This window comes from Grammomys surdaster, unplaced genomic scaffold (genome assembly GCF_004785775.1).
Source record: "Grammomys surdaster isolate TR1022 unplaced genomic scaffold, NIH_TR_1.0 169, whole genome shotgun sequence".
In the NCBI taxonomy this organism is placed as follows: domain Eukaryota; kingdom Metazoa; phylum Chordata; class Mammalia; order Rodentia; family Muridae; genus Grammomys; species Grammomys surdaster.
Window position 1 is genome coordinate 3985156 of NW_021604617.1, and position 13550 is coordinate 3998705.

General features: G+C 41.2%; 1 protein-coding gene across 6 annotated transcripts in view; it reads left to right on the forward strand.

Moving 5' to 3' along the window:
- The window catches only part of Satb1 (SATB homeobox 1), a 96685-nt gene that overhangs the window by 37306 nt on the left and 45829 nt on the right, over nucleotides 1-13550 (forward strand). For all 6 annotated transcript variants that reach the window (XM_028766524.1, XM_028766523.1, XM_028766522.1 and 3 more), the window contains exons 6-7: nucleotides 9771-9882; nucleotides 12336-12790. In XM_028766524.1, the coding sequence (XP_028622357.1) occupies nucleotides 9771-9882; nucleotides 12336-12790 (567 nt within the window). The remainder of the gene's footprint in view (nucleotides 1-9770; nucleotides 9883-12335; nucleotides 12791-13550) is intronic.

Sequence of the window (13550 nt, forward strand, 5' to 3'; positions counted from 1 at the left end):
GAGAGAGAGAGAGAGAGAGAGAGAGAGAGAGAGAGAGAGATGCCATGTGATTTGTGTGGAGGTCAGAAGCCTTTCTGAAGTTAGTTCCCATTTCCTGCACCATGGGTTCTGGGGTTGTACTCAGGTCATCAGCAAGTTCCCTTACCTGTTAAGCATCACACAAGCCCTAGGACTAAGTTTTACTTGTTCCAACAATTAGCACACAGCGAGAATTGAGGAAGTTTTGCTAAACTGAGACAGCATCCTATAGTTGCTCCACATTTATTTCATAGGTGACCTTAGCAGTGTGATTGGTAGAACTCTGCAAACGTTGTCATCTGCCATACCTACTTTGCATCCAGTTTGTATTTATTGTGCGTGTGACATTTACCTAACCAAGGGCAAATGACTTCTGAGCTTTTGTTTAGGAAGACTTACTGCCATCCCAGGTTATCTTGTGTTTTTGTGTGTGTGTGTGTGTTTATAGTGTTCTTGATAGATTGCAGAACTTAGCAGTTTTTAAGTAGAACAATAGTCTTGGGAGTTGAGTGGCCCAGCAGTGTGAAAAATGCTAAAAAATGAGCCAATCCTACATCACAGTTAAGTGTGAACTTTGTTGACGTATCCGTAGCATTATCATTGCACACTTTATCTTTTTAGAGACGTTTTAATTGTGTCATATTCAAGACTCTCGCTTTTTTTTTTTAAACTAATACTTCAGTTTATCCATTTTCTTCTCAAATTTAAGGAAAAGATTAAGGGGGGTGGGAGGGGTAGTCTGTCAGGTTTCAGTAACAGCCCAGTGGTTTAAGACAGGTGCTGACACTGCCAACCTGGAAGCCTCACCCCATGTTGGCTCATATCTCCTCTACCGCTGCTCAAAAGCCAGACTCTGGCATGGCAGACTTCATTTAGGCCTCTAAACATAGGATCTAAGATCTGGCTGGCTAAAGGTCCAGAGTCACCTGCATTTAGAGAGAACTGCAAATGTAGATAACTGTCTAGCCATTCTGTAAAGAGCCTGGGAGACGTGAGTGTTCAATCTGTGATGAGCGCCCATGTCTCCAACACGGATGAAGCTCTTTATTTTGTGCCATGCACTCCATCCCAATGAGGTGGTGCCATTTCCTGACAGAAGTGATGGCCTGAGTCATCTTTCCTAAACTGAAGGATTTTTCTAACATCACTAGGGAGGAAGCAGATCAGTGCTATTATTTTTCTTTGTGTTTAATGCAGAGGTGATACTGGTTTACATCTGTGTCGTAGACGTGGGGATTCTTGAGTGAGAGCTAATGGTGTTAATCAAGTTCCTGAAGTCAAAGGTCAGCTTGCTCTTAGTTTCCTGTGAGGTAATCATCATACGAGAATGTAGTGTGTAGACCTCATAGTAGATGTCTGAGAGCTCATGCAGACTAAAAGTCGTACTCCACTCTGTTGGGGAATGGGGAGGGGAGGTTTCTCAAAGGCTTGCTGAGGTCCTGTGGCCCCACAATTGGTATATTTTGGGAATAACCCCTCCCTCACACACACACAGAAATACATACACACACTCAATATGAAGAAACAATTCAGAGAGTCGAGATTCTTGTGGATAGCTTCAGAGTCTAGTACAAGTATTTGCGCTTGGAAAAGTGAATTAGTCAAAGTACTAGAGTTTTGTTTTTTTGTTTATTTGTTTGGTTGTTTGTTTTTTTTTGTTTTGTTTTGGCTGTCCTGGAACTCATTCTGTAGACCAGGCTGGCCTCGAACTCAGAAACCCGCCTGCCTCTGCCTCCCAAGTGCTGGGATTAAAGGCGTGCGCCACCACCGCCCAGCGGAGTTCTTGTTTTTTTTTTTTTTGTTTTTTTTTTTTATTAAAGATTTATTTATTTTATTTATGAGTACACTGTCGCTGTCTTCAGACACACCAGAAGAGGGCATCAAATCTCATTACAGATGGTTGTGAGCCACCATGTGGTTGCTGGGATTTGAACTCAGGACCTCTGGAAGAGCAGTCAGTGCTCTTAACCACTGAGCCATCTCTCCAGCCCCCGGAGTTCTTGTTTTTACTTTGCACTGTAAAGCATTCTGAAAGTGCTCTCTATAAGAGCTAAGGAAATGATGAGTCTGATATTTTTTCCCTTCTGAGCTCAGATACTAGAAATTATTTCTTCTGTAAAGACGAGCCTTTCATCCATCCACACAGGGGCATCAGAGAAGGAATAAGCAAGCATCACCCCGATGTGTAAATGCGCACAGAGTCTCAGATTTAGCAAAATCAGATCTAATCAGATTTACCCAAACTCGGGCATATCTAAAGAAAATGCTCCTGTGAAGTCTACTTAGATAATGGTGATGTTTAACCCAATAACATTTTTAATAATTACATCACAAGCAAGATGCTAAGAGACTTTAAGCTTCCTGTAAACACAGCTCTCGTTGGGGATGTGCACGTGGTGTGCTTGAGGAGTGCTGTGTATACAGCACAATTGACTCTTCCCTGGGGTCTTTGAAAAGACAGTCCTCTCATAGACTCTTAACCCTGTTGGACGAGACAGTGAGGATTCAGATTTCTCTGTGTTTATGTCCACTTGATTTGAAATATCATATACCTTTACTAATATTACTAATGATAGACCTTCTTACAAATGCTTTATGGTTTCAGCTCTGCATATTTAAGTGGTTTGAAGGTTTTATTATAGAAGAAAGGCGGTCAGGGTGGAGAATTTGGTCAAATGATATTATCTGGGGGTTTGTATAAGATTAGTTTAACTGTATGGAAGAAGCATAGAAACTGCACCAGCATTTTCTGTAAAACCTACACCTTGTGTTAGTAAATATTTAAGATATCTGCACTTTACAAAATGATGATGTTTTTCATCTTTTGAAAATATATTTGGGTGAAGTGAGAGCAGAGATAGGTATGTTTTCTTCCACTTCCTTTGGTATTCCTTCAGAACTTTATAATGTGTTTTTGTTTTTGGTGGTGTGTCCTGGCTACTTGGGGTGCAAATGCTGTTTTCAGGCATCAGAATTGATCAAGAATGGCAAGAGCTCTCCCCAACTCTGACAACTGGAGTTTAGGTGGGATTTCCAAATGATCTCTCTTTTCCTATCAGATTGAGATTTCAAAGGTGTATCTCTCAAGAGAATAACTTACAGTGTAGTAGAAGCTCCAGAGGAAAAAATTGGGGGAACATCAGCTAACAAGGACATTAGAGGGCATGAGACTTAGTGACCCTGTCACTTGCTTTCATAAATGAAAGCACAGTTCCCCTTTTCCCACCCCCAAATACCAGATGGGGACTACCTGCTAATTTCCAACACATTCAGGCCCTGTCATCATCTCATAGGATATGCCTTTAAAAAAAAAAAGAAAGATCCTGTATGTGGTATATTTGGGATTCAAACAAGAACCCCATTAGCAAAGAATCTATATCAGAATAGTGTTTGCATATGGTGGGTTCAGCTGTGTTTGATGGCAGGTTCAAGTTTGGCTTTTGATTTTTCCACAGACATATAAAGAACTGTTAAGAACATTCAGTTTAGTCGGGCGGTGGTGGCACACGCCTTTAATCCCAGCACTTGGGAAGCAGAGGCAGGTGGATTTCTGAGTTCGAGGCCAGCCTGGTCTACAGAGTGAGTTCCAGGACAGCCAGGGCTACACGGAGAAACCCTGTCTCAAAAAAACCAAAAAAAAAAAAAAAAAAAAAAAAAAGAACATTCAGCTATAGGTAGTCAAATCTTGCCTAAGGAGGAAGGACACAGACCTGGGAAATTGTGCTTCTCAAAAAAAAAAAAGAAAAAAAAGAAAGAAAGAAAAGAGAAAATAGCAGAGATCTGGTAGTTCAGCAGTTCAGAAAAAAATGTTCTTTTTATTGAAAATTACAAAAAGATGTTTATTCCCTCCTTGCCTTTAATATAATAAATAAAAAGGGTATGTCAATTTTTGTGTTCTAGCACTGGAAATAACTCTTGAATTTACCACAGCATTCAGACTAGAGAGCAATTAAGAGTCATTTTTTTGGTTTTGCTTTTGTATAATTTCCATGTGTAGGTATTTCTTTCAGAAAACAATTATTTTCAACTTTATGACAAAGACATTAGCCAGCAGAACATATACATTCCAGGTGAGGTGTAGTCATGAGATTGGCCTCACAGAATCAAACCTTAGCGAGATTATTCCCCTCGTTATCTCTCTGGAGTTTTCCAATTCAGAACATATATTCCTTCCTACACGAAAAAGATACTCTGATTCCTTAGTTGAAATTAATTAGCATTCAGAAACCAGATCGCATGTTTTTGGGTATTCATGAGATCTCTGTTTGAAAAAAAAAATGTTTTTAACTTGTAGAAATGTGTTGCAACACACAGATGGGAAGAAAAAGAAAAAAAAAAAAAACCTCTTTAGCAAGCACTGTGTGTAAAAGGAATATTACATTTTACACGCTCCTGATTGCTCTGTGTAAACAGTTTTTGACATCTGTCTTTATAGTTTCGAGGAGAGGAAGACTTTGTTAAAAGAATCATTTTTATACAGCAGCCACCATTTCAGTCTTGCTTTACCTGTATTATGAAAGCAGATGGTCTGCATGTCTTTTGAATATTTATAACTATCAAAAACAATCTCTTGCTATTCACCCTTAGGCTTATGAGATGTCAGGACTGTTCTGGTTGGAAAAAAAAATCATCTTGGGTGTTTACAGAAAGAGGATTACATTAAGCTGAAATGACTATACATTTTCCAGTTTAATATTTGTCCATCAGCTGTTTAATCGTATTTAGATAATTGTGTAAATAAGATGTGGTAGCCCTTGCCCTCTCTGCTGAAGGAGCCTGTAAGCTTTCGACATGGGTGAGCCACCATTTTGTAGATGCTGCCTCTCTCTCTTCCTCCTCAGTTAGCCGAGACCTAAGTCCCAAGCAAGTTATGATCCAGACATCTCAGTCCTGTTTGAAAAGCCCCGGTACCTAGCAGAAGGCCAACATGGAGAGCTCAGAAACACCAGGGAGCTGCTGGATGCCTGGCACCTAGGAGTGTATTGTTGTATGCAAATGTCTAGCAGCCACTTACCCCTTTAAAAGAGGCCTGGCTTCCTCCTCCTTCTCCCCAGCTCGCCTTGCTTCTGGGTATTTTGGAAAACTTTTGGAATAGTGGGGGTTAACTGGTTTTTTTTTTTTTTTTTTTTGACTGGAAGCTGAGCAATCAGAGATAACAGATTTTGCTGTGGTTGGTTGATTTGGCAGAAAAGCATGAACAGTTTTGGTTTAAATGATTGAATAACCTGATTAGCATTGTTTTGGGGTGGTTTTTTTTCTTTTTCCTTTTTTTAAGGGGGGTTGTTAAAGGCACAACAAAGCAATTTGAAGGGTAATCAGATCACTGGCTCTTCCTGGTTGACAACCTTGTTCTTAAGAAAGCTACACTTTCTCCCAAACTGGTCCTGTTGGCCACTAAAGTGACCAAGCTGAACGATAAATCCACCTTCCTTCATTTTCCAGTGCATTCTGCATACACTCTACAGCCTGTGTGATTTCCTAGCAGGGGCTTGGAAGAAGCTAACATTTGGGGAAATTATGTAACCCTCAACCAGTTCCTTGCAGTTTTTTCTGTTTTCCACATTGAGAGACCTGCAGATTTTCGAGCAAAGGTTCAGAATGTTCCAACAATATGTAAGTCAGGCTTTAGAAAAATTCCACCCTTACCTTTTCACAATTAGAAAGGTTATAAATAATGTATTTGGCTGAAAAGGAGGCTCAGCCTGTGGCAGATGGTATCCTTCTAGAGGGCTGGGGTTTCTGGGAAGATGGCATTCTCACAGATCGGAACTTTAGCAGACTCGGAAAGAGCCAAGCTCCTCATAGGGAGTAGACATGTGCTTTATGGATCTTAGAAAAGCTTACAACTTGGCTCCTAGGATGAGAATATTGTGTCACACTGGGGTTAGGAGACCCACAGCCAATTTCTGCCAACTTTTAAATTGTATCTCCCAACACTGGGATCTGAGGCCTGCGATTAGGTTAGTGTGCCCTGTGGCAGCATTTGAACTCGGAATTTCTAGCACAGGAGTTTAGTCACTCGGATTAATTGACTCCCAGAATGTTAATGCTTTTTACACCTACTGGCCACCGACTGATTAGAAAAGTTGCCACACAAGTTGTGTCTTTCGAAGTGCTTATATAAATAGACACCAAGGGAGTAGAGCAGAAACTACCAGCGGCCTCTTTGGAGAGACATCTGTAGGGTTGATTTTGAAAAACCTGGAGAGGGATCTCTTGCAAATTAATGGACAAAGGCTCGCAAAGCTGAGAAGTTGGTATTTAAAAGTTCACTTGATAGTGATGCTGTTACCTTTGACCTTGAAGGGCAAAGGGGAGGAGGATGTCCCAGTGACCCAATGGAGCACCTCCTTTCAGTGGTCTTCTGCACCACCTCTAGGTGTGTTCAACTTTGTGGTGAGATCAGGTTAAAAGAAATACTCAGTGTAGGAAGTGCTAGCCACAGTGGCTTTGCCTGTTTGAACATGGGAAGGAAGGCCTGGCAGAAATCAGGCCACAGTAGAGCCTGAAGGATGAGCAGCTCCCAGTCAGAGATGTGAGTGTGGGACCACATCTAGGTCTGGGGAGTTGGGTGAGTCTTCCCATACTTACTGTGACATCATTCCAGATTCACTGGGCTGAGATGTTGAAACAAAGGGGAAGGGGTTTCTTTGCTGCTTGCTCTTGTCGGCCCTTGACCTTACCTGCAACTATATTTAATTAGAGCATCCTTCAGTTTTCCTAAAAAGATTTCTGTGGAGACAAGGGGATGTCTCAGTTGGTAATGTGCTGGTGGGACATGCATGAAGATATGAAATGAGTCCCCAGCACATACATAAAGAGCCTCACATAGCTGCTTATAATGCCAGTACTAAAAAGGAAGAGCAGGAGGATCCTTGTGGCAAGATTTAGTGAGAGACTGTCTCTGATAATATGGTGGAGTGTGACTAAAGGAAACATCTGTATTAACCTCTGGTTTACACACATACACGCATACACGCACATACAGAGACATCATTTTGAAAATTATATATGCTACTCTTCTGTTACTTAAAGCATCCTAATTTTTTTTGTGTTGCATGAGTGTGTGTGTGTGTGTGTGTGTGTGTGTGCATGTGTGGTATGTGTATCTCCATGTTTGTGTGCTAGAAGGTGTGTGAGGAGGTCAGAGGAACAATGTATGGGGGTCAGTTCTCTACTATATAATTCCTAAGGATGGAACTAAGCTAATCAGGTTTAGCAAGTGCCTTTTCCTGCTCTGTCATCTCATTGACTTTTGAAAGCATCTGTGTTATCCTATCATAAACATCCATCGAGGAAGTAGGAAAGTGCAGGAGGAGGGTACTCTAGCAAACAGTAAAATCACTTTAGGCCATAGCCTACAGATTTAGGGTTAAGCAGGGGCAAGGGAAGCCTTGGTGATAGGGCGCATATGGATATGTTTCTATCTATGGATAATAACGAACTGCACAGCACTTTTACATACGAGCTCTAATTTTATTGAAGGGTTTCAGAATGTTTTCACTCATTGCGCAAACTCTCCTCTCATCATTGGTGCAGAGAGTCACAGTATATTGAAGTGATTAGGACATCACCTACTTCCTAGTAGGTGATAAGCTTCTTGGGGCAGAGGCTTTATTCTCCCTACCAACCAGTGTATCAGCAAGCAAATGGAATCTGTAGAACCAAGGAAAGCAAACCAGACTGGCTGTTTATTGAAAACCTCTGCCCAATTTAGGAAGGCTGCACGTTTCTAAAAGTATGAACTTCCAGGCTGTGTTATATTAACATAGGGAAGTGTTAGAGTGTCTAGGTAAAGTATGAATTTTTTTTTTTTTTTTTTTTTTTAGAAATTGGGCTAAAGTGGAGGAACATCAACTGTGGAATCATGGTTCTCTCTCAGTGATCTCAATAGATGTATTAGAGGCTCACATTATTGATCCATTATTACAGTACAGTAACTTAGCTGAAGCTGGCGGATTGCTAACTGGATCAGGTAGTCCTGGCTCTGGTTTTGGCAACTTGCTAAGTGTCTTTTTTGCACTGTGGACCGTGCAAGGCTCTTAGCGAAATTGCAGGCTATTGGATTAATGGCAGGTCTTCGAGAACACATTAAGAATGTCTTTTTAGAGAAATAAAAAAGTGTAAAAATGACTATAAAGTAGAAAGTGTGGGGGACAAAAGCTATCACAGGGCTTCACTGGAGAGATCGCTGTGTTTTGCATAAATAATGCAACACTGGCTTACCCTTCACGCCCAGGTCTTGAGAGGATCCCCAAACTTACACATTTCAGGAATGTGTGTGTGCTACAGAATTAACACCGATGATAGATGTCAGAGTTAATAATAGCCCAAAGAGCTTTACATCTGAAGTAGCTTAAAGAAGATAATGATATAAAAATATTCTTGTCCCCAAACTGGCTTTTCTGGTTGTTCCTTGCCTCCTGACAATGGAGTCTTCTGTAAGCCGTTTCCCTGTAGAACATCCAGTGTGAAATTTAAGCTGTTAAGTTTCTACTCACAAGACCAGGAGGCTTGGTGTTTCAGTCTTCCAAGACTCAATAGGGAGTTAATTTAGCAACTAGAGACAGTGGGTGAACCAGGAATTAAGTCACAGCAATTACTATAACCAAAATTATCTGGGAAAAAAAATACTCTTGTTTATTGAAAGTATGGTTGTGTCTTTCTTTTTTTTAATTTTTTTTTCTCTTGATGATACGTTAACATTATTGTCTTCATTTGTACTTATCAAATGGCTGGCTGTTTTCAGTGCCTTTTTGTTTGAGTCAGGGTGTCACTCTGAGTCTGAGTTGGGCTGGAACTCATAATATATAAATCAGGCTACCCTAGAACTCAGAGATCTGCCTTCCTCTCTCTTCCAAGCGTTGGAATTAAAGGCGAGCACCATTATGCCCAGCTCTTCAAGGCTTATCTTTTTGTTTTTTTTTGTTTGTTTGTTTGTTTTTAAGCAAGAGAAAAATAACAAATAGACATTTTCTTCTTTTTTTTTTCTTTTTTTTCTTTTCCTTTTCTTTTGGGGGGGGATGGGACTCTTAAAATGTTAATTAACACAAAATGCATATATTTAAATATTTTCTGGTCATCTGAAATTCTCAACTCAAGCTTTACCACATGAAGCCCACATTCACAGTCTGAAGATCCGAGGGAGACTCTTGTCACAGTTGCTTCCTAAGTGTGACCCCTGAGGACCCCTAACTCACCAGCAGCTATCATCTTATACATTGAGCCTGAAAATATAACAATCAGTTCTCTTACTTGACTATGCCTGGCTGTCCTGAGGAGCGTCGGTGAGGTGCAGATGCTGACGGGGGAGGTCAGAGATAGGGCTCCAAACTGGACTTCACCCAAGCTTCCAGGCAATGTCCATGGCTCTGGGGCCTGGACTATGCTTCAAATAGCAGACACGTAGAGTTCAGTGACCATGCCGCAATGGTCGAAACTTGTATAAATTTCAGTCATGACATCACCTTCATGGACCCAGACTGATTCGGACTGGTGCACATTTGTAAGCAATAGATGGCGTGGATGGAGATTGTAAGGGAGTGGAAGATGGGACAGTGTGTGGGGGCTGCTGCTTGCGACTTAAATAAGCATTTATTTGATGATCGACCTAATGAATTCGAAGAAGCTTAAGCCTTGCTCCCAGTTGACTTAGAAACATGGAAAGCAGGTAGAGTTCCCACAGCCGAAGTTGCGGGATCCCTGCGTGTGCCATGATGTGCTATCACACATGTTCTCCCCTTTCCACACAGAGTATGATCTCCTCCATTGTGAACAGCACGTACTATGCAAATGTCTCGGCAGCAAAATGTCAAGAATTTGGAAGGTGGTACAAACATTTCAAGAAGACAAAGGATATGATGGGTAAAAAAAAAAAAAAAAAAAAAAAAAAAGCAAGGAAAGAAAAAAAAAAAAAAGAAAGAAAGCCCATCCTTTTGCAGTGACGACATACCATTGCATGTCATTTGGGGGTTTATCAAAGTCACATCGAAAGCCAGATCTTTTGATTGCCCAATTAGAGATCAATTTAGAATGTTTCTTTGGGGGTGGGGGGAGTGGGTATGAGTATAATGAGATAATTAAATTCAATAAATGTTTGTGTTTAAATCAGCTACACCGACTCGGTTGTCAGACATGCAGGAAATCGAGGCGTGAGGAGGAGAGCTGTCATTTTGTAACATCTCAGTGAAGACCTAACCAGGCCTTGAATAACTAATATCGGCTGTGATTCCTCACAGAGATAATCGTGCTTAAGGATTTTTGCTTTTGTTTGCCAAAAAAAAAAAAAAAAAAAAAAAAAAAAGGGAGAGAGAAAGAGTCTGTTTTCACACCAGCTTTCAAACAATATTTAACTGCATTCAACTTGCTAAAGACAGTTTGGTTTCCATCATTGAGATGGAGTGCTTTTTATGGCTCCAGATCCTATAGGTAGGCGCTTGCCTTCCTATCTGGAATAGAACCAATACTTTCATTTCTGAACTTTCAGTTCCAGCCTAGTGCCCTCTCTGAACATACTGCGTTAGGTCAACATTTGTTACGCAGGACATGCATCAAGATGAGTGAGGTATAAAATGACAGGTCACAGTTACATGCTGTGGCAAAGCATTTGGAGTCTGGCATTTTCTCTGTTGTGAATCTGTTAGTGCTCACAGGAGCAAACACTATGGTTAAGGTTAATGTACCTTCTTCTTTCATACACTGTACCTTCCAGATAATACATCTTAAAGTTAAACAGGAATGGGATGTCTCATGCCCTATTGTAAATCTTTGTTTATTACCATTACATTCATTTAATAGTAACAACAATAATAACTTTTCCTGAAGACTTGAGAGATAAGAATTTCGAGCATGTTTTAGCTTTTAATATTTGAAGAAAAGCCATCCATCTACCAAAACGGATTCTTTGCCTTTTATAGCTTAGGACCGTAATGAAGACAATACATCAATTTTTGGAATAATTGCTTGAATTACTGTTCCATGTGAATGGCCCACTTGGGCTGATATCACTGTAGAAACTGAAGGTTTCTTCCCATTCTTAGTTATATTTTGCATATATCATTGAGTTTAGCAGTAGGACCAATTCCTCTGATTATACAATCTGCATCTTTAACGGAAACGGGAACGATGATTAAAATCCAAATAGAACTTATCCATGGAAAATGTGGACCTTTGAAAAGGCTTACCTATTTATATTACACTCTGGTCTCAGCCTCCCTCTAGTCTCTTCTCTGTAGCAGCAAAAACGTTTGACACACTTAGAGCTGACTCTCAGCCAATCCACACAAGTGTTCTAGCCAGGGGAGAAGCATTCATCCCGGGTAGGTGGGAATAAATTGCAGAATCGTGACAGTGCCACCATTGTACCAGCACAGCTCTCTGCCCCTTCCTTAGCATCTGCCGAGAACCACAGCTTCTATTAAAAGCATTCGAGCTTGGGCCACACTGGGTGTGCTGGCTCGCTCTACTCTAGTATGTGTTTGCTTCATCCCTACAAGTATTTGCTGATATCTTCAGTGTCTGTGATTGCCTTAAATGAACAGGCCACCTATGAAGCCAAGCAAGACAGCCAGCTCTTACACCCATCTCATAATACCCTATCAGACAGATAGCCTGCTTCCTCCTTTTGCCTGGCTTGCTAGAGTTAAGATAATAAGGAAGTATTTGTAATTTTTTTTTTTGTAATCAGAGTTTATTTGCTTTTAGTTTAGCTCCCGGTTTCTAGTTGCCATTTAGCAAACAGTATATTTAAGGCCATCTTAAAAAGAGGCAACCATTGCTGTTGAGCCTTCTCTTGCTTATAACTGAAAAACAATAATAGTTTGACCCTAAGCAAAGGTGGGAAAAAAAATGTGTAGATAGTACATTTTTATGCCTTAAATAGTGGTTCTCAACCTTCCTAATGCTGTCACCCTCTAGTACAGTTCCTCAGGTTATAAACACAACCTGACACATAACCATCAAATTATTCCTGTTGTTACTTCATAACTGTACTTTTGCTACTGTTATGAATTCCAATGTAAATACTTTTGGAGATAGAGGTTTGCCGGAGGCATCTCGACCCACAGGTTGAGAACTCTAAGCCACGTTTCAAAAAAAAAATAAACGAGAGCTGGAGTTGTCCTGCACTCAGAGTGTGTGAAATTGTCTGTTGAGAAAACCAGCCATGGCCTCACAGTATGTGGGGCCTTGAACCTTGACATCTTAACCCTTCAGTGTGCCCTTTGCCCGCCGTCTTCTGTATAGTTTCTTAAATTAGAAATGATAAGAAATTTTCTTTATTGCTGTCTGAACTTGATTCTCCTTTTTGTCTACTTTAGTTGAAATGGATAGTCTGTCTGAACTATCCCAGCAAGGCGCCAACCACGTCAATTTTGGCCAGCAGCCTGTCCCAGGAAACACAGCTGAGCAGCCCCCATCCCCTGCCCAGCTCTCCCATGGCAGCCAGCCATCTGTCCGGACCCCTCTTCCGAACCTGCACCCTGGGCTTGTGTCAACACCTATCAGTCCTCAGCTGGTCAACCAGCAGCTGGTGATGGCCCAGTTGCTGAACCAGCAGTATGCTGTGAACAGACTCTTAGCCCAGCAGTCCTTAAACCAGCAGTACTTGAACCACCCTCCCCCTGTCAGTAGGTCTATGAACAAGCCTTTGGAGCAGCAAGTTTCCACGAACACGGAGGTCTCTTCCGAAATCTACCAGTGGGTACGGGATGAACTGAAACGAGCCGGAATCTCACAGGCAGTGTTTGCGCGAGTGGCTTTTAACCGAACTCAGGTCAGTTGTTCCTTGTTGCACCTTTCTTCTCCCTCCCTTGCTTCTTTCCTGAGCCCTGTCCATGCCAGTGTCTGTTCTTATACCCTGGGTTAACTTCCCTGCACATGGGATCACATTGCCTGTTGCTGTGGTGCCTAAATCCAGTCTATTCTTCTCCTGTGATACTCTCCTTTCAGGGGCAAACTACTGCTGTTGTCTGCCCTCATCCCGTAGAGCAGTAAGCCGGTTAGGGATGGATGGAGAAGAGGTGTCTAGCCTGGTGTCCCTTTCTGTGTTTCTGTTCGTATCAGACTTAAATGCATCCATGTGCTCTGTTGACATGCTTCAACCTTTTTTTCTTTTTTTTTTTTTGAAACTATACCACTTAACTAGTGGTTTCCATCATTTAATTCTCTGCAGCCATTGCTTAGCTTGCCTTCCTTCATCCATGATTTGCTCATATTCTTCCATATCTCATTCTTCTGTTGTCCCCCGTTTTTGTAGTAGAGTTACATGCGTTGTACAAAGTGTGGTTTCTCACAGCACGTTGTGTGGATTGGCCATACTTGTAATGGTGGTGCCTCCTTTATCCAGAGTCCTGGGATTTTTTTTTTCTTTTCTTCCTTCTTCCTTTTTTTTTTTTTTTTAAGTCCACATACTGAACATTTGGAGAGCCGTAAAATCTCTTATTACAGTGTAGCCCACTAAACACTGGACACTGGAAGGATGGGCGTGGCTTGGTATTTCACTCCTATGTATACAGCAGACCTTGTATTCCAAT